General features: G+C 38.3%; 1 protein-coding gene across 3 annotated transcripts in view; it reads right to left on the bottom strand.

The window, feature by feature from the left end:
- Positions 1 to 9,869: 9,869 nt before the first annotated feature.
- Positions 9,870 to 20,908, bottom strand: part of LOC126260192 (UDP-glycosyltransferase UGT5-like) — a 369,168-nt gene continuing 358,129 nt past the window's right edge. For all 3 annotated transcript variants that reach the window (XM_049957468.1, XM_049957470.1, XM_049957469.1), the window contains one exon: positions 9,870 to 10,594. In XM_049957468.1, the coding sequence (XP_049813425.1) occupies positions 10,312 to 10,594 (283 nt within the window). In that variant the 3' untranslated portion in view covers positions 9,870 to 10,311. The remainder of the gene's footprint in view (positions 10,595 to 20,908) is intronic.

Below are 20,908 nucleotides of genomic sequence, written 5' to 3'. Positions count from 1 at the left end.
TACTCCCAAGAATTTAGTGTATGATGCTTGTTCAATCTTACACTTACCAAGTTCTACTGTAAGGTTAGTTTTTATTTTATTTGTAATATGTCTGAAGTTGATCCACGTTGTTTTTTTTGGCATTCACAATGAGTCTGTTTTCATTAAACCATCTGTCTGCTTCATCTGTTGCTAATGTGACTTTTTCCTGTAAGTCAGCTTCACTATTTGCTTTAACAAACAAACTTGTATCATCAGCAAACAGTACTGCCTCTGCTTCAGATAGTTGACTTGGTAGGTCATTGATAAATATTAAAAACAGTAATGGCCCTAATACAGATCCCTGGGGTACTCCATACAAAACTCTCTCGAATCTTGATGAATATGTCCTATCTGCCTGGCTTATCTCCACCTTCTAATACCTGTCTGACAGATATGATTCAAACCATTTGTGGGCAACTCCACGTATCCCATAGGCATATAACTTCCTAAGCAGTAACTTATGGTCGATGACATCAAAGGCCTTTGATAAGTCTAAAAACAATCCACAATTTAATTCCTTACTGTTTATGGAATTTAGAACAAGTTGCAAAAAATTGAAGATAGCTGTTTCAGTTGATTTATTTTTACAGAAACCGTTTTGCGCATTAACCAATATTCTATTCTTAATAAGAAATTTGTATAGTCTCTGATACATTATCCTTTCTATTATTTTTGAGAAACCTGACAACATTGATAAAAGCCTAAAGTTACTAACATCATATTTATCACCATTCTTGTAAAGTGGCTTTATAGTAGACATTTTAAGTTTTGATGGAAACACCCCTGTCTTAAAAGATTCATTTATAATTTCAGTGAGATGTGAGGCTATGTTTCTTGCACTTTGCTTAATGACTTTGTCAGGAATCCCATCACACCCACATAACATTTTATTTTTTAACTTATTTATAGCATTTAGTACCTCTGAATCAGTTACTGGATAAAGGAACATTGTCATGTCATTCATGGGGATTTTTACCTTGCTATTGGAATTGCATTTAGTTTTAATTAAATTTATGGCCATATTTGTGAAATGTTCATTAAATATGTTGGCAATCTGAAGGGGGTCCTTAACAGTTATACCCCCACAAAGCTGTTATCTTTTCTTTTGTGTCTACCTATATTTTTATTTATTACCTCCCAAGTTGACTTCATTTTGTTGTTACCTTTCTCAATATAGGTATCATTATCAAGCTTCTTAGCTGCAATTATTACTTTCTTGTACAGGCTTCTATAACATTTCACATGTGCTTTCAGTAATACATTCTTCCTGGCTGATTTATTTAACTTTCTGAGAGTGTCTGATGACTTTCTAATCCCCTGTGTAACCCATGTTTTGGTTTTATGTTTAGTTTTGACTCTTTTTATAGGAAAGGCAACATCGAAGCAGTGTTTGTAGCTTTCAAGGAATGAGTCAAACTTTATGTTGACATCACCACTTGATTCACTACCCCAGTTGTTATTTTCCAGAATGTAATTAAAAATTCTTATGCTGTCATCATTTATAAATCTCCTTTCTCTGTAATTGTTACTGATAACAGGGTCCTTGTAAGATGTGACATTTAAACTCAATTTGATACCCTTGTGATCCAAGAAATCAGTGTCAATTACTTCAGTGTTATATTCACACTTGTCCTTGTTTATAAATACTTGATCTATTATAGTTTCAGACATATTTCTGCATCTGGTAACTTCATTTACAGTTGCCATCATATTATGACACAAAAACAGATTGCACAGTTGCTGTTGTTTACTACAATCATTCTTAAAGTTAACATTAAAATCACCAAGAACAATTACATTATGTTTAAGTTCATTCAGCAGTCCCTCAAGGTTTTCCATAAAAATGGCAAAGTTGCCCAGTGGTGATCGGTACAAACACACAATAGTAATTTTTAATTTGGTTAGCTCACATATACTGTATTCAAAATCTTTTTCTATGCATTTTAGTTTACATTTAATTTCTTTTGATTCTACCCCTGTCCTAACATAAATACATGTCCCACCCCTTTATGGTTGATTCTACAAAATTTGCTAATCATTTCAAAATTTGGAATGATTATGCTAGACGCTTGCATTTCTTTTACCCAGTGCTCACTTATGCATAGTATGTTAATGTCTTTTAGATAGTCAGTTAATAGAACTTCTATTTCAGCTAATTTACTTTCTAGTCCTTGCACATTTTGGTATACAACTGTTAAAGTTTCATGTAGTGGATTTGCTGCGCTATTTACCTTTGTACTTTCTTGTTGCTGACACTGTAAAGATTCTGCCTTTTCTTCTTCTTCAAATTGCAAAGGTCCCATAAAAAATAGTCACTACGCACAGCAGCTCTTCTTATCCTGAGGCTCTTCCTTTGAGATGTCTGCAGAGCAGCTGATGAGTTTCTGGATCTAATTGAATGGTTCTTGGCTGTTGGTGTGGTTGCAGTCCTAGTTACAAGTGAGCATGAAGCATTAAGTGTGTCGAATGTGCTGACAGCTTCATCCTTGGAGGTTTCAGGGAACGCTTCAGTACATGAAATTACAACATAAAAGTAATAACAGATAAAAAGAAATGTTTATGAACCTGAAAAAAGTCAGTCCACAAGTTTAAGTAAACACAATCAACAATGCACAAGAATCAGCTTAATTTTTCAAGGAACTCCTCGACAGAATAGAAGAAATGACCCATGAGGAAACTCTTCAGTTTGGATTTGAAAGCACGTGGATTACTGCTAACATTTTTGAATTCGAGTGGTAGCTTACTGAAAATGGATGCAGTAGTATACTGCACACCTTTCTGCACAAGAGTTAAGGGTCCGATCCAAATGCAGGTTTGATTTCTGCCAAGTATTAACTGAGTGAAAGCTGCTTTTTCTTGGGAATAAGCTAATATTGTTAACAAGTAATGGCAGTAAGGAATATATATATTGAGAGGCCAAGTCAAAATACCCAGACTCATGAACAGGGGTCGACAAGAGGTTCGCGAACTTACTTATTGCCCGAACTGTCCATTTCTAAGCCAAAAATATACTTTTAGAATTGGAAGAGTTACCCCAAAATATTATACCATACAACATAAGCGAATGAAAATAAGCAAAATAAACTAATTTTTGTGTTGAATGATCACTCACTTCAGATACCGTTAAAATAGTAAAAATGGCAGTATTAAGTCTTTGAACAAGATACCGAACGTGGGCTTTCCACGACAGCTTGCTATCTATCTGAACACCTAGAAATTTTTAACTGTTCAGTTTCACTAATCATATGCTCATTCTGTGAAATTAATCAGGTTTTGTTGAATTGTGTGTTAGAAATTGTAAAAACTTAGTCTTACTGTGATTTAGCATTAGTTTATTTTCTACAAGCCATCAACTTGGGTCATGAACTGCACTATTTAAAACCAAGCCAATGTTGCACCCAACATCCTTTACTACCAAGCTAGTGTCATCATCAAACAAAAATATTTTAGAGTTGCCCATAATACTAGAGGGAACAGGAATGGCCCCAACACTGATCCCTGGGACACCCCAGTTGACCGTACCCCATTCAGACCCCACATCACAGCCATTCTCAACAATGTTAATAATGACCTTTTGCTGTCTGTTGCTAAAGTAAGAGGTGAACCAATTGTGAGCTACTCCCTGTATTCCGTAATGGTCCAACTTATGGAGCAATATTTTGTGATAAACACAATCAAATGCCATAGTTAAATAAAAAATATGACAAGTGTTCAAAACCTTTTGTTTAACACATCCAGTACCTCACAGAGAAAAGAGAATATAGCACTTTCAGTTGTTAAACAACTTCTAAAGGCGAACTATACATTTCATAGCAAATTGTGTGATATAAAATGATCAATTATCCTTACATACACAGTCTTTTCAATAACCTTTGCAAACACTGATGGCATAGAAATAGGTCTAAAATTATCTACATTATCCCTTTCCCCCTTTTTATAGAGCAGCTTTATTACTGAGTACTTTAATTGTTCAGGAAACTGACCATTCCTAAGCTAAAAATTACAAATATGGCTAAATACAAGGCTAACATGTGCATCACAGTACTTTAATATTCTGCTAGGCACTACATCATAAACATGAGAGTCCTTAGTCTTCAGTGATTTAATTATTGACTCAATCTCCCTCTTGTCTGTATCACAGAGGAGTATTTCAGACATCAATCTTGGAAAGGCATTTGCAAAGAAAGTCATATGATTCCCTGTAGAAACTAAATTTTTATTTAATTCACCAGCAGTGCTCAGAAAATCATTGTTAAATACTGTACATATATCTGATTTATCAGTAACAGAAATTTTTTTTACTGCGAACTGACTTTATATCATCGACCTTGTGCTGTGGACCAGACACTTCCTTCACAACTGACCATATGGTTTTAATTTTATCCTGTGAATTAGCTACTGTATTTGCATACCACATACTCTTCGTCTTCCTAATAACATTTTTAAGAACCTTACAATACTGTTTGTAATGGGCTACTGTAGCCTGATTGTGATTACTTCTAACATTTTGATGTAATTCCCGCTTTGTTCTACAATATATCCTTATCCCACTAGTCAGCCACCCGGGCTGCATATTACTGATAGTGCCCCGTTTAGAACATTCAAATGGAACTCTCAAAGAGCCTGAGAAATGTGCTAAGGAAATTATCATATTTGTCATCTATGTTATCAGCTCTATAAACATCCTGCCACTCTTGTTCCTTGACAAGGTTCAGAAAACTCTCTATTGCTGTTGGATAAACTTTCCTACATAGTTTGTAATTAAATGTAACATTTTTTGAGTACTAAAGCATTTTAGTGTTAAAATTTGTGCATCATGGTCTGAAAGGCCATCACCCTTTTACTAACAGAATGCCCATCCAGTAATGAAGAATAAATAAAAATATTATCCATGGCTGTGCTACTGTTCCTCTGCACCCTCATTGGAAAAAACACAGTCCGCATCAGATCATATCAATTTATGAGATCTACCAACATCCTTTTTATTGCACCATCATATGCAAAATTTATATTGAAGTCACCACATATGACTAATTTCTGCTACTTCCTACAAAGAGAATCAAGAACCCTCTCTATCTTGAGCAGAAATGCTCTGAAGTCAGAGTTAGGGGACCTATAAACAACAACAATTAGAAGTTTAGTTTCACTAAATTCACCTGCCCCTGCACATCATTCAAATATCTGTTCAGTGCAGTGCCGCGATACGTCTATGGACTCAAATGGAATATTGTTTTTTACCATACATAGCTACTCCCCCACCCTGCAAGAACTCCTTGAAAAACATCCAGCTAATCAGTATCCTGGTAAAGGAAGCCTCTGAATTGTCAAATTATTCAAGTGGTGCTCTGATATACCAATAATTCCAGAGTCAACATCTATAAGCAGTTCACTAACATTATTCCTAATACCTCTTATATTTTGATGAAATATGTTAATTCCTTCTCTACTTGGAAACATTACATCCTCAGAAGGGGTGCACTTAGTAAGAGGGACTTCCTTTAAGCAAGTATACCTATCAGATGACTTCAATCTAAAAAAGGTGCAGCTCTAACACCAATTACTACAGGAAATTTTCCATGAGTGATCCCACCACCACCACCACCACCACCACCACCACCCACTACACTGTCACATATAAGCTTTGTCAGCCTCCCCTTCCCATACCTATTGAGGTGCAGGCTATGCCTAGTGAATCCCGATCTACTGATAGACCCAACTGGCACCACAGAGATGTGACCCATGCCCTCTGCCATCAGTGCCCTCTGCAGCACCATGTTAATGTGCCTAACAGCCACATTAAGATCATGACGCTGAAACTGTTGCACGAAATGCACATTAGTGTCACCACTTTGAGTAGCTATCTTTACCAGGTCGTCACCTACATCATATTCCCCATTCCTATCAAGACTGTTCCCTGATCCACCCACTATCACTACCTGATCCTCCTTTGAAAAATTCCTACATAACTTCCCTGCTCAACTACCGAATCCTCTAACACCCTCAACAACAACCTCTCCCAGGCTTTCCTCTCCCACAACCATCCCATAGATATTATTCACAAACAGATCTCTTACCCCCTGACTTATTCAGTTCCCACTTCCAAAAAACAGAACTCCCACCTCCTCCTTGTCACACAGTAGCAACCAAGTCATGAATACCTCATTACTTTCTCAAGTCAACCCCAAAATGAGACACCCTCCCTCCCTCTCCCTCCTCCCCCTCCCTTTCATTCCATTATCCTCACCTCATCACCCAAAGTGCACAAAGTTGACCAGTAGCCTTGTTATCCTCTGCCATATGGCATTTGGATGTAGTATGTAGGGACATGGAGTCATCAAAGCACTCTCCTGGCTGTTTGTTGGCTTTGCAGACCTTAGAGCCACTAATTGTCATTCAGGTAGCTCCTCAGTTGGTTTAAATAGTCTGAGTGAACCTCACACACACACACACACACACACACACACACACACACACACACCCATACCAGTCTCTCTCTCTCTCTCTCTCTCTCTCACACACACACACACACACACACACACACACACACACACACACACACACACACACACCTCTTTCTCTATCTCTTTTCTCTCTTCAAATTATTATTTGCTCTATTTATTTCTCTTTATTTTAATCGATTTTTACTTCTCAACCTGTCCTTACTATCTGTGGACTGAAGCTAGCACAGTGCTCACCGATGTTTCACCTCTGACCTGCTGTCACTGACATCTCATCTTCATCTTTGTCTATCCTCTTAATGGTGGGCCACAGTGACCTGTTCTTCCTTTTCAGCCTTCCCCAACCAATCCCCGTCTCCTCCCTCAGGGAAGGGACTCTTGGTTTTGAAAGCTAGGTAGCACATGACTTTATAAGTTCAACAGACAAAAAATTAGTTATCTCAGTGCACACGAACAGATGAATCATGAAGCCTTTACATATGGCACAGTGATTGAGTCACATGTTCAGCCACTTGTACACTGCCTCTGCGTGAATGCAAGGCAGCAGCAATCAGTGAGACACTTGTGGTCCAAGCAGATATTGTTATTTCCATGTTTACATACAGAGTGCATAGAAGAGGCAGTCATATTTGGAGATGTCCAAGAAAGGCTTTCACATAATGAATGATTTAATTATTCATAATTTTTTCTAAAATTAGTTTATGTGCTTTTTGTTAACAATTTCAGTGTCAACAACTTCTAATTTAATTATGTCAGGCAGCAAAACTTCTTTCTGTCAACTAAATCCAATGTATGAAAAATAATGCAAGTTTCCAAAAAATAAATAAAATTAATAGTATACATATTATATTCCTGTTTAAATGTACACTGATCAGCCAGAATATCATGACCACCTACCTGTACCTAATAGCCAGTATGTCCACCTTCGACACGGATACCAGTGTCGTGACATTTCATGGCATGGAAGCAGTGAGGCACTGGTATGTTGCTGGAGGGAGTTGGCAGCACATCTGCATTCCTAATTCCGGGGAGGGGGTCAATGAGCTCACTCTGACCCCATGCTCAATCACATCCCAGATGTGTTTGATGAAGGTTCATATCTGGCAAGTTGGGTTGGGGGGCGGGGGGGGGGGGGGGGGGGGCAGCACGTCAATTGGAATGTGCCACTGCGTTCCTTGAACCACTCCATTACACTCCTGGCCTTGTGACATGGTGCATTATTTTGTTGAAAAATGGCACTGCTGTCAGGAAACATGACCGTCCTGAAGGGGTGTAAGTGGTCAGCAACCAGTGTACAAAACTCCTTGGCCATCATGGTGCCTTGCAAAAACGCCACTGGATGAATGGATGCCCACATGACGCTGCTATCGCCTGGATGTGTTTATATCTGCAGTAGATCGCTGGTCACAATGTTATATCTGAGCAATGTATATCCTCTGAAAGACAACAGATTTGTGTCCTCCCATCGGCATAATGAAGAGGTTTCCAGATTCATCAGACTATGCGATGTTCTGCCATTGTGCCAACATCCAGTGCCAATGGTCACATGTTCATTTCAGTTGTAGTTGGCAATGTTGTGGTGTTAACATTGGCACTTGCATGGGTTACCAGCTGCGGAGGACCAACGTTAGGAGTGTTCATTAGACCATGTGTTCAGACACACTTGTACTCTGCCCATCAGTAAAGTCTGTTGTTAGTTCCATCACAGTTTGCTTCGTATCCTGTTTTACCAGTCTGTCCAGCCTATGATGTCTGACATCTATAATGAGGAGTGGCCACCCAATCCCATGACATGTGGATGTGGTTTCACCTTGGTTTCGCCACCTGTTGAAGACACTCATCAAGCACTCCTTGAACACCTGACAAGTCATGCAGTTTCTGAAATGCTCATGCCGAGCTTCTGAGCCACCACAATTTGCCCTCAGTGAAAATTAGATAGATTGCGTGCCTTCCCCATGCTACACACAGACAGCACATTCATTGATACTGCATGCACCATGTTTGTGTCTGGCTAGCAGTCATTCCTCACCGCATGACACTGCTATCAACTGGATGTGTTTACATTTATAGTAGGTTGGTGGTCATAATGTTCTGTCTGATCAGCATACGTCCCATATGCAAGTATACGTAACAACTTTAGTTATGTTATTTAAACAACAAGAAATGTGGAATTGCCAATTTAGCTTTCTTGGATCATATCATGAATTTATGGCACATAATGTGTTGTTTATTAAATAGTAAAAGTGCACCACTAACCAGTTCCATAACAACCTCCATTGTTATTACATCATTAGCATTTCTTGACTCTGCTTCTAGTATTGTTTGCACATTTCTGTAGTTCATTGGAAAATGTACCATAGCTTATTTATCATTGACCAACCCACCAACTTGCTATATGTGCACTGAAAAAACAGTTCATCACAATTATGTACTTAATTCTTAATTACTTTGCTTTACTTTTTAACTATGTATCATCTTTATGGTCTTGTGGCAGGTTCAGCTGGATGCTTATGTTGAGTTTTTTAGTGTTATTCTTGGTGACCATCTTAGCTTGCAATGTGTGCAATGTGGTGTTCTCAGAGTCATGAGAACAAATGAGTACTGGCAGTTGTTTCAAATAACAAACGACATTTACTGAGAAGCCACCCAAGTGACATCAAAACTATTGCTCTGTGTGATGTGCTACAAGCATTTTTTATTTTTTATGTCTTCCTTGATTTTAGCTTAATCTTCATCCCATTCCCCTTTCCACTTAGGAAGGTCTTTCACCTTAAGGCATCTTAACATTGCCAATTCTGAAGCTTATCATCCATGTCAAGTCATCCTCTCCATCCTGTACAGTCATATTAACTAAGAAAACAATGTGAATTTTTGGGCCACATTTATAAAAGTACCCTTCTGTTCATTCATACTTATGATAAAGGATGCCTTTTGAAACAAGTTGGCCTCAGTATCTAAATGTTGCATTAGCCTGTCAGTGCTAACTTAAAAATTTTGACTGACAAAACACTCCCAACCAGATGGTCTCAGGGTTATTCTAGATCTTTTCCTGCATTATCAAAGTGTGATGTTGCATTAATTGATTTATGCTCCAAATGTGAAAGCTAAATTTTGTACAGTAATCATACTGGCACCTTCACATAGCTTGAATATTATTCCACAGTTTTAGAGTTGCTGCATGCAGCTTAGCTTTAAATAGCCTTGTTTATTAACATAAGACCATTAGATTCATTACAGAAGGTTTTTCCTGCTTTCATAAGTTGGTAGCAACCAGAAAAAAGTCAATATTTGTTGATGGTAATAGATTCCCATAAGCCACACACTGAAAGTCTTCTTGGAGAGCATGGATAGATTTTGTGGTTGGGGAGGAGGGCAACAAAATAAGTTGGGAACTTGTAAAGCTTTTTATTTGTGGGTAACTGACTACAGAGATGACTTATAGAAATCAAAAATATTAATATAAAAATACATCAGTGAAATTAGTAATTACAAAAAGTTATCTTTCCACATCAAATTGTACATACATTTCACTGTTATTAAAATTTCTCATTTATGTACATGATCATAAAATATGACACAGGAAAAGAATTCAATAAATATATTACATAAGAAGAAATGAACAGAAAAACACAAAACAGTTACAAAGATAGTTATGAGATAAAAAATTCCAGTCACATAATCTTCATTCACACACAAACTAAAATATACTATAAAACCCTTATAATACTGAATAGGTTACAAATATAGGAACAATGCTATTTTGTAAACAGCATATTTTGCATTACCTGTCATGGAGAGAGTGGTCTGTTTGTGCAACAAAAAGTCACTGTTGTCACTGAAGTTTCTTTCTCAGAATCAAAAAAATTTGTACTTTCTTTATTATTTTCTTCAAAATGAAGCCTACCACAACTGCAATAGTCAACAACCCCATAGCAACAACAAAAATCACGTCCAGCAATAGGTACTGAATGAAGTTCAAGTCAGCAGCTGCTGATCGCATGTGAGATGCTCCTTTGTGCCTAATAATGTACTCAGTCCAGTGTACAGCAGTCTCTAATGGTGATTGTGGGCGATCTCTGAATAACTCAGATCTGAGCTTTGCGTTTTCTCTGTAACTGTTTAAAAAATGAAAATCAGTATCACTATTTTCAATTCATACTCCGAAGGAGAAAGAGTACATAGTTCCAAACAGATTAAGATGAATGCCAACAGGTGTTCAGAGTGGTATATTGTGCGTAAAATTTCAATATGTTTAGTCAATACTTTAATATTTAGCTTTGACAGAACCATCACATTCCTTAAACTCATGTTGAGGCAAAAAAGTCTAATGAATGGTTGTAATTTGATGTCATTATGTTTTGGTACAAATAAGGCTTTACCAAACAAGTCACAAATTTTAATCAACTTATATTTTATCCATAGTAAAATCTTTATCAGCATTAATCACTATAAGATGATCAGAATTGTTCCTTGGCCACAGTTTCAGTCAATAATTCTCAGTTTTGATAAGTAGAGGCTATGGCAGTTGTTGCTAAGACTCTGAGAAAATAATGCAGAAGAAAGTTAGAGGCTAAAGATTGAGAGAAAGAGAGGAAGAATAGAAATCTACATGTCATCATCATCGATTTCTACATTTATATCTACATACATACTCTGTAAGTTTCAATGAAGTTCATGACAGAGGATACTTGTCTTGTATTACATGTTAGATTTTCCCACTCGAATTGTGTATGGAGTGCAGGAAGAAAATATGCTTGGATACTCCTGTGTGTACTGTAATTTGTGTAATCTTGACTTCTCAGTTCCTATGGAAAGATATGCAGGGGCCAGAAGGATATTGCATTGTTACCTGCCCCAAGCAGATGACATGTATTTGCTCCACATTCCATATCATTTCTGTGAGATACACTGATGCTGCAGTGCTCATCTTTGGGATGCAAGTGTTTAATGCAACATGAAATCACCTAAGTCCAAAATCCAAGTAATTTTCATGTTTAGTTACATATATTTACATATATAAGCCGACTTCTGATATATTCTTTGGTCTGAGTAACACCAAATGTAGGAGGTAAAATTGCCTCAAAAACTTTATATGTATAGTTTTCTTACAGTGTGTGCTGTGAAAAACATATTCTGTGCTACAGCATCAGCTGTAATTAACATGTGTGCTTTATACAGTTTTAGCAGTAGCATACTTGTTGAAAGAGTGGTTCACCCCAAATTTCAGTGTACATCAACATGAGTAAATGTACATTTTGAGAATTTTCAAGAGTTAGGAGTGTTGTTTTCAGATGCTTGCAAATGTATGTTTTTGAGAATCTTTGTCTAAGTGATTAGTATTGTGCAAACCTATTTCATAGTAAATTAGCATTTGTGATTTGCAGTTACTGCAAACAACTAACAGGATTGTATATGGTATGTATTCATCACAAATTAATGCTACTGTCGAGTCTAAACATAACCTGAAAGACATTTCAAAGAAATGAAATTCTAGGTTTGTCTGTAAATTGCTTCAGTCCTATATAGATACTGTTAACAATTGTAGCATATCAGGCTCAAATTAAAAGAGAATTGACAAGCTTAGTTTAAAGTTATCCATTTTCTGTTATGTAAAATATAGCACTCAAGGGATTGGAAGTGGCTGGGAATGGGTGTGTTGGGAGGGTTACCATGAGTCATGTACCAGAGATACCAGGGTATCTCAAGTTCCGTGCTGTCCTGTGGGTACTGTCTTTTCTACAGGAAATACAGGCTCTGTGACTACCCATAGACTTGACTGGAAGTGCTGCTGCAATGTTAGGTCTGGGTATCCTGTACAGGGGAGATAAGGATTAGGGAGAACTCAGGTTTTTACACCCATCCCCCAACCAACAAGTTTAAGGTGCTGTTTTGCACTGAAACCAAAACTGAACAAGTGAGACTTATTTCACCCCTTTCGGAATGTGCTGTGTCATGTGTCAAGGTGAAGTGAACACAAAGGACAAGAGTCTATTAATCATTGCAGTTCAAACATATGATGAATAATGGTAGCCCTTAAGGAAATGGTAGCAGAGTATGGGAAGGAGCACTATGTGCCCCCAGTGTGTGTGCCTCTCGGCATTATTCAATATGTTGAAGAGGCTATTCCAGCTACCATTGAGGGAACAGGGTGTAACTAACTGCAAATTGTGGCACATATTGGAAAAAAAATGATGCCTGTCATCTGGAACATGAGGTCATACTTTGATCATTCCAGTGACTGGCAGAGAAGGTTGAGAATACTAGCCTTACTCATGAAGTCTGAACAAAGCTAAAAATCTGCATCACTGTACCTAGAACAGATTGTGGCATTCTTGTTCTGCATTGAGAGACTGCAAAGATTCTGTGACAAGCTAGGTTGTGACTTCCTACACTTATGTCATAGGGCTGAGAATTGTAGGATTCTGTTAAATTGCCAAGTGTGCACTACACTGCATAACTGCTATGCAGGTAGCTGACGGTGTGTGTGGGGAGTGTACAAGGTTTTTTTCCCCTTAATTAGGTAACTCTCCATCCAGTACAGACAACAATAGCTGTAGTAGGCCTGGAAGTATAAGTGTAAGATCCAAGAACATGCCATCCCACAGGCGAGAGTATTAAAATCTCAACGGTCAACAGCCCAAGCATCTGCAACAAAGAGCCAGAGTTTGAAGCATTCCTGAAAATCAGTGAATCACAAATAATATAAGGTACAGAAAACTGATTAAAGCTTGAAGTTGAAAGCAGTGAGATTTTCGTGAAAGACTTAAGTGTATGGTGAAAGGGTAATCTAATGGGAAATGATGTTTATTTGTCACTCTACATAACAAGCTCAAATCCACAGAGATAAAAATTGAAGTTGCATGTGGGATTGAGTGGGCAAGACTCATATCAGGCGTCAGCATAAAATTGTAGTTGAATCCCTCTAACAACCACCAGACTCACATCCTGGTGTAACTGACAACTTTAGAGGAAATCTCAGGTCACTTGTACATAAGTTCTCCAATCATACTGGAATAATCAGAGGAGACTTGAAAAATCAAACAATTAATTGGGTTAGTTATAATTTTGTTAGTGGTGGACATGACAAGAAATCCTCTGAAACATTACTAAATGCCCTCTCTGAAAACTAAGTGGACAGAGAGTATGGAACTCCTCTCATGATGAAAATGTATTAGGTCTAATGGCAACAAATAGACCTGACCTCTCTGAGGATGCTCACAGCAAAAGTGATATCAGTGACCATGAGGCAGTTGCAGAAAGAAATGATTACTGAAGTACAAATGACAACTAAAACCTGTAGAAAGAGTTATATGTTTAGTAAACTAGAGAAAGAAGTAGTAGTGTCACATCTCAATGAGATATTTTTAGCTCAGGACAGGAGCATATAGAGAAACAATGGCTCAAGTTTAAAAATATAATTGACCATTCACTGTATATATACGTATCCATTAGAACAGTTCATGATGGGAGGTTACCCCCCACCCCCCATGGTATAAAGTCAGTGTAAAGAAATTTATAAAGAAACAGAGAGTACTGCATAATAAACGTGAAACAAAACAAGGGGCTATAGACAGAGAGATGCTGAATGAAATGTGTTTAGCTGTCAAGAGAGCAATATAATAAGCCATGAATGACTACTATAGCAGAATATTGTTTAATGATCTTTCACAAAACCCAAAAAAAGTCTGGTCACACATGAAGACTGTTAGTGGCTCCGAAGTCAGTGACCAAATCATTCATATGTGTAACAGATACTGAAACTGGTGATAACAGAGAAAATGCAGAAATGTTTAACACCATTTTCAGATGTTCCTTTACAAAGAAAAACTCATGAGGATTGCCACAATTTAATCTTTTTACCAATGGAAATATGAGTGAAATAAGTTTTAATTAGTGACCTCAACGAACAGCTGAAATAATTGAAACCAAACTAAGCCCCAAGACCTTGTAACGTCCTTTAGCAAAAGACATATTGTGCAGTAAAGAGAAAATATTATGTATCATGTTTTATTATTGTATGGAATTATGTATTTTTTTTATTACTTATTTTAGATAATATCTGTGTCGGTGAGTACTGAAACCGCACAGACGATAAATATCAGCAAAGATAAAAAAAATATACCACTAGTATAAATAATACAGAACGAACATTAATTTCTCTGTCTTCTTCTTGGAGTTACGGGAGTAAGATAGCCTGTGTCGCAGTTGTACATGCTAACGTAGTCTTCTTTTGTCATGGTCAATAGATGTACGCCATTACGTACTCATTTTTAAAAAAGGTGTGTATTGTAGCTAAGTTAACATATTTCAATGTTTTGAATAGAGTTATTTAATGAAACCTTGCATTATTATTTGTAGTAGCTTGCTTAGAGTATTATCCCATCCTTTTAAGACATTTTCAGTTATTTAAATATTATCCGTGGTGCAGAGCTGCGCTACGAACGAACGAGCCGCTGCCGCGGCGCATTCAAACTGCATTAAAAGAAATCGATCATACCGCAAAGAAGCGGGAAGGTAATAGTGAAATAAAATCATCTCTTTCAGCTTCCGGACTTGCAGAGCAGAGCAGCAGATTTTATGATGTGTTTTGCAGGTTGACGCGGGCTGCTGATAATATATTGCTAACAGTACAAAAGAGATAATTTACCTTCGTAACATAATAGGAATTTTGCTGTGCTTAGTTCTGGTCTGGCAAACCTTATAGTGAAAACGTATTTTTCTCCGACAATAGTCTCATGTTCTTGTGCTAGTCGTGGTAATTATTGGTGTTTTACTCTTAACAAAAATCCACTGCAAAATTTTGATGTTGAACAATCTTCGTGAACTGTAACATCAGTATTTCATAACAAAGTAATTTTCATTTCCAATAGCTATAAAGTAGGGAAGATACGTTGACTTTTATAGTGAGTTACAGTAACGGAAAATGTTCCTTTAATAGAAAGCCAGATACAGAACAATAAGAATCCAATATATTCTGTTTGTTGAAAATTAATGATTGTAAAGAAATTCAAGGCACAGCATTACTGAAAGGTATTTCGCGGCTCTCTTCGTATATGCGTTATTACGCAAATAATAATAGTAATAATCACAATAATAAAACAAAACAAAATAAATAGAAAAGAGTAGTTACGAAATTGGCGCCCAAAAGCGTGGGGCCCGAATTTGCAGTGGCCACGAAAATAAGAATATTTTATGTACTTTCTTTCAGTATATATATATATATATATATATATATATATATATATATATATATATATATATATATATATATATATATATATATAGTGATAAATGTATGTATGTGTATCATGATTAATGCTATGTATTAATGAATGTACAAAAATTTTTCATGAAAAACCGCACCACTGCAAGCAAGTTAGAGGAAACGATCCTGATAGTACTGAGAAACTGTAACGACTACATAATCTGGGGGTAGCCGAACCCCGAGATCAGATAAATAAAGGTAAGACTACAGTGTAGTTGTCCTGTTTGTAGAAGCTTAACTCCAGTGAAGTGCTCTCATATCGTTAGTGGTGTGTAGTTTGATGTTAGTGTTTATGACAGGACAAAGTTGATTGTAGATAGTAATTTTTAGTGTGCAGTGTATTGTAGATAAATTAACATATTTTGTGTGCAAGTGAAAAAACTGTCAGGTCTTGTGTTCGAGTAGGTAATTTATGAATATGGTTAAATTGCGTAGTCAACGTCCGAGCAATATGGATACTGAGGAACAACCATTAGTTAGTGCAGGAAATGTAGAAACGGGTGCATTAAGCAGTACAAGTACTCTCTTCGAGGATATACCATGCGAAAATGTGGGGGCAGGGGCACAGGAAGTGATGCCACCGCCCACCAGTGCTCAAGGAGAGGTAGATAAAGAAATTGCACCACCTCCAGAAAAGCAGGAACCAGAGAGTGGTAACCTGCCTGGTGGGTATTCACTTCAGGCGATATTAGAGCGCGTGCTGGATTACCAGGCAAAATTTGCGCAACAGCAAGCCGAGCGAGATCGCCAGCAAGCTGAGCGAGATCGCCTGTTAGCAGAAAATTTACTTGCCCAGCAAGCTGAGCGAGATCGCCAGTTAACAGAAAATTTCCTTGCCCAGCAAGCTGAGCGGGATCGCTGGCTAGAGGAAAAGTTTCTTGCCCAGCAGGATGAGCGGGATCGCCAGCAAGCTGAGCGGGACCAGCAACTTGTGCAATCGTTAGAAATTATGAAAAAAGAGATTACCTGTATGAAACAGAATTATGAGTCGATACCTAAGGCCGTGCAGGAGTTGACTGTACAGGTCAACAACCTGCAAGTAGCAAACACTAACAGGGTAGACGAGATAGGTGTCTTAGCCAACCGATTAGAAAAGCTAGAAATAGATTCCACACAGCTTGTAGAGCAGAAGTGGAACGAACAAGCGACTAAAATTGAAACCGAATTCAACTCATGGCTAGAAGTGAAGGAGAGTGAGATCGAAAAAAATATTAATTCTAAGGTACAAGCAGCCATAGCAGATAGAGATTCCGAATCGTTCAGTACTGCAGTAAATAGTCAAGTACAGAACGACGTGCAAACCATCAAACAAATACTCAGTGAGGATATTCCGCAGTGGCAAGTGAATATTAACAAACGGATATCCGACTTGGAAAAGGGTTTAGCACAAAGTAGCAAACATCTTGAACATGAAACTATGTCGCCAACAGCGAATGTTTTTGGCAACGCACAAACTTATACGCGACGCAACAATGGTGAATCTTTAGGCGATAATGCGAAGAGCTGTAGCTTCGGTTCGGAGCACACAGCCTATGTCCCAGGAGCAAACCAGTATAGCCCAAAAATATTAGTTGAAGAAAGTTTGATAAAAAATAGGCAGTTTCAAACGTTTACTACTGAACGGAAGTCAGTACACCCAGTAGTATTCATAAAAAGCTTTAAAAATATCTTGCCTAGTGTGTGGAACGAAGCACAGAAGATTCAATACGTAATGTCATATATTCAGAGTGATGCAGCGTTGTGGGCTATGGAAGTGGCAGACAGCTGCATGACATACGAACAGTTCGAGAGGGCGTTTTTGTCGAAATACTGGTCGCCTTGTATACAAGAGCGGCTAAGAAAAGAAGTATGCAATCCCGAACCGTACTCACCCCGTCTTCGGAATCTGAGACGGTATTTCGAAAAGTACATAAACAAAACGCGTTACTGGGACGAGCCTATCTCACCAAGAGACATAATAAGACTCCTAAAATCACATTTACCCATTCATATCAAAGAGAAATTAATACACGTACCAGAAAGCGACATGGAACATTTCCTGTCTGTTCTAGATTCAATAGACTTAATCCAGGAAGACGCAAAAGCAGCGTGTGATCACTCGCGGAATAATGGATCAGGATGTAAACATGACAGAAATAATAGTGCACAAAACCACAACCATGGAAATGGTGGGGGTGGTAACAAGCGGCAAGAGCATTCGCAAAATTGTAATAATGGTAGAAGTCAGAACGGGTATGGGCAGCCGTCCCATAATAAAAAGCGTCGATTTGACGACCGGTACGATTCCGGACTGCCAGGGATCAACCGCTGGAAAAATGCGCGAAGTCAGTGGCATAGCAATTACAATGACGGTAATCGTAATTGGAATCAGAATCAGCGACCAAGCCCAGAGCGGCAGGGTAATGACCGGTACGATAACAACAGACCACCACTGCAGAACGCGCCTATTGCGCAGTCGTGGCGGCCCACAAACCAAAGTGTAAACATAGTAGAGGTCGCGGACAATAGCCGTCCAAGTACCTCGCAAGCAAGCCATCCAACAAACTAGAATCGGCCTCGATATGCTCTCCATCGCTGGCCGAGGGGCGGAGTGAGAGCAACACGAATAACAATAATATCCCTGGAATACATATGCTGCGATACAACGACGGTATCAGTATGGATAAAGATCTACTGACCGAACCGCATGAATGTAAGAAAGATAGCAACGAAAATGTGCAAGCCCTTATAGAAGCGAAAATCAATGATGTTGCAGTGAATATAATCATTGACACAGGTGCCTCAGTGAGTGTAATGAGTACAGAGTTGTTTAAAGTGCTAGGGAAGGGACGTAGTATACCGACTTTCCCGGTTAATAATTGCAAGGTGTCTGGAGCTATAAGTGCACAGAGCCAGTTAGTTAAGTACCAGGTGCAGGTGGAGATTTGTAAGGAGGGCGAAGCCATAGTGAGTTCGTTCCTCATTGTTAAAGGGTTAAAGGTGGCCTGCATTCTGGGAGTAGATTTTCTCCGTGAGAGGGACGCAGTGATCGACCTCTCCTCAGGAAAACTAAGTATAGTTAATAAAGGTAGGAGGATTGAGTTGTCTATGATGAAATCGAAGGAGGTACTTGTGCCATGTTGCAATCGAATTAATATCAAAGGTAGGAACCCCTGGGTACTACACCTTAATGATTATTCACCTGTGACGGATCTCTATTATCCGAATATAGGAGATAGAAATTTTGAACCAAATGTTGATGAATTTCGAACCAAAGTACAGGAATCTGAAAGTTTAAGCAACATACAAAAGCAACAGTTGACGCAGCTGTTATCGGAATATACCATGGTATTTACCGACCGACCAGGAATAGTCAAAGGGTACCACTATCACATAGAGGTGATGCCTCACAAAACATACTGTCGCGCATCTTACTCCATCCCTTGGTCGAGGAGGGAAGTAGTGGCTAAAGAGATTTGAAGGATGTTGGAATGGAATAGTAAAATTATTTATTCAGTGACATGTCTGATGTAAATAGTAGTAGTAAGAAGATTTCCATTGTGTTTCAGAATATAAGTATGTTAGTTTTAACAAATAATTTGTGTATAGTTACAATTTTGAGGAAGTAGAATCAGTAAACTGAGCAATAACACGCAAATGGAAGACTTTGTTTACAGACAATTAGTGTCATTAAAATACTATATGCTCTTCAAGCAACGAATAATCTTTTGTTGATAAAATAATGATTAATTTCTTGAATCATTTTGTAGTAAGTAAGTACAATTAATGATGAAATCTCATATAGTAATGTAACAGATGTAATTGTGTTAGAGTTAAGGAACCCTGAGAGAGAGTCTCTACTAGCCAAAAATTGACTTTGTAGTACGAAATAATTATGTGATGTAATGTTTACTGCCAATAGTGATCTGAGAACGACACTGGGGCAGAATTCAGTCAAAAACAAACCCGTTCCGTGTAACCTATGCTTTGTATGTATTAATGCTTCAATTGAAGCCTGTGTACTTGGTACACGTTCTTGAATATTAATTACGCGGTACGCGAATCAAGTTACGCGGAAACTACACTGTAGTCCTGTAGGACAGACCGTTAAAAATAATACTAGTATTAAATGAAGTATTTATTGAACAATATGCCCAAGTCAAGCTGTCATGCACATGGTAAAATCTGTTTGCTAGATGGGTGATAACCTGGCAAGCTACACTAAAAGAGGAAAAGAAAGCTATGTACAAAAAAATCACACACCTTTAAATAATTACAAAAAAGCAATATATGCCTAGTAATAGTATTAAAAGTGTGTAATGACAAGGTAAACACAATGGACTCAATGTAGATGAGAGTGATTATGCTAAGAACAGTTGTTATGCATTAAAAATAAACTGTGTGCATAAACAATCTAGGCAAGGACGGAATATTGTGTGTAGCAGGGACAGAAAATGACTGTTGTATCTGCACCAATATATACGTCGGTATAAGTTAAGTGTTGAGTGACTAACTGTCATAGTGCAGTGCTCAACGAACAATACACTGTGAGTAAAAACGTTAGTTAGTGATCCGTTCGGAGCCGATACAAACAAACATCGCTCGACGGAAACATTTAGTGTGTGTGTGAACCGAAACATTTTCGCGTGTTGAGAGACGCTTTGGCAGCGAATCGACCGTGAGAACAAATGAAAGTGTGTAGTACAATGTGCGTGTGACGAACCCTAAATACAAGTGTCACAAGAAACCCGTTATCACGCCAAAACAGCCTGTGCATACCAGCGAAGCGACGGCGTAATGAACAATAAACGCTTTTAACCAAAGTGCATTTTCTTCCACAGCTAATAAGTTGTATCCTTAAAGACAGTACACCGTTGTGGAATATTTGTTTCATGCGTTACGACGGGGAGCCATGCGGAGAAGCAGAGACGGGTGCCGTGCCGCCAGCCAGCCGGTCGCGGGAAACCACTGCAACACGCCGACATTGGTGAATGGTTCAGCGCGGTTCGCGACTGCTCGGGCGCCACCGCAGCACGCCGTCGCTGTTACTGCTAGCAGGTCGTCGACCTCAGCGGTCGTTGGCACGCCGCGTTCCAGACGACGCTACGCAACAATTGCTTCGCGTCGCCCGCTCCGTACGACATTGTTGACGTTCAACCGAACATTACCAACTACGTTGTTCATG

Source organism: Schistocerca nitens, chromosome 5 (assembly GCF_023898315.1).
Source record: "Schistocerca nitens isolate TAMUIC-IGC-003100 chromosome 5, iqSchNite1.1, whole genome shotgun sequence".
NCBI classification, from domain to species: Eukaryota; Metazoa; Arthropoda; class Insecta; order Orthoptera; family Acrididae; genus Schistocerca; species Schistocerca nitens.
This window is presented reverse-complemented; position numbering and strand designations above follow the sequence as displayed.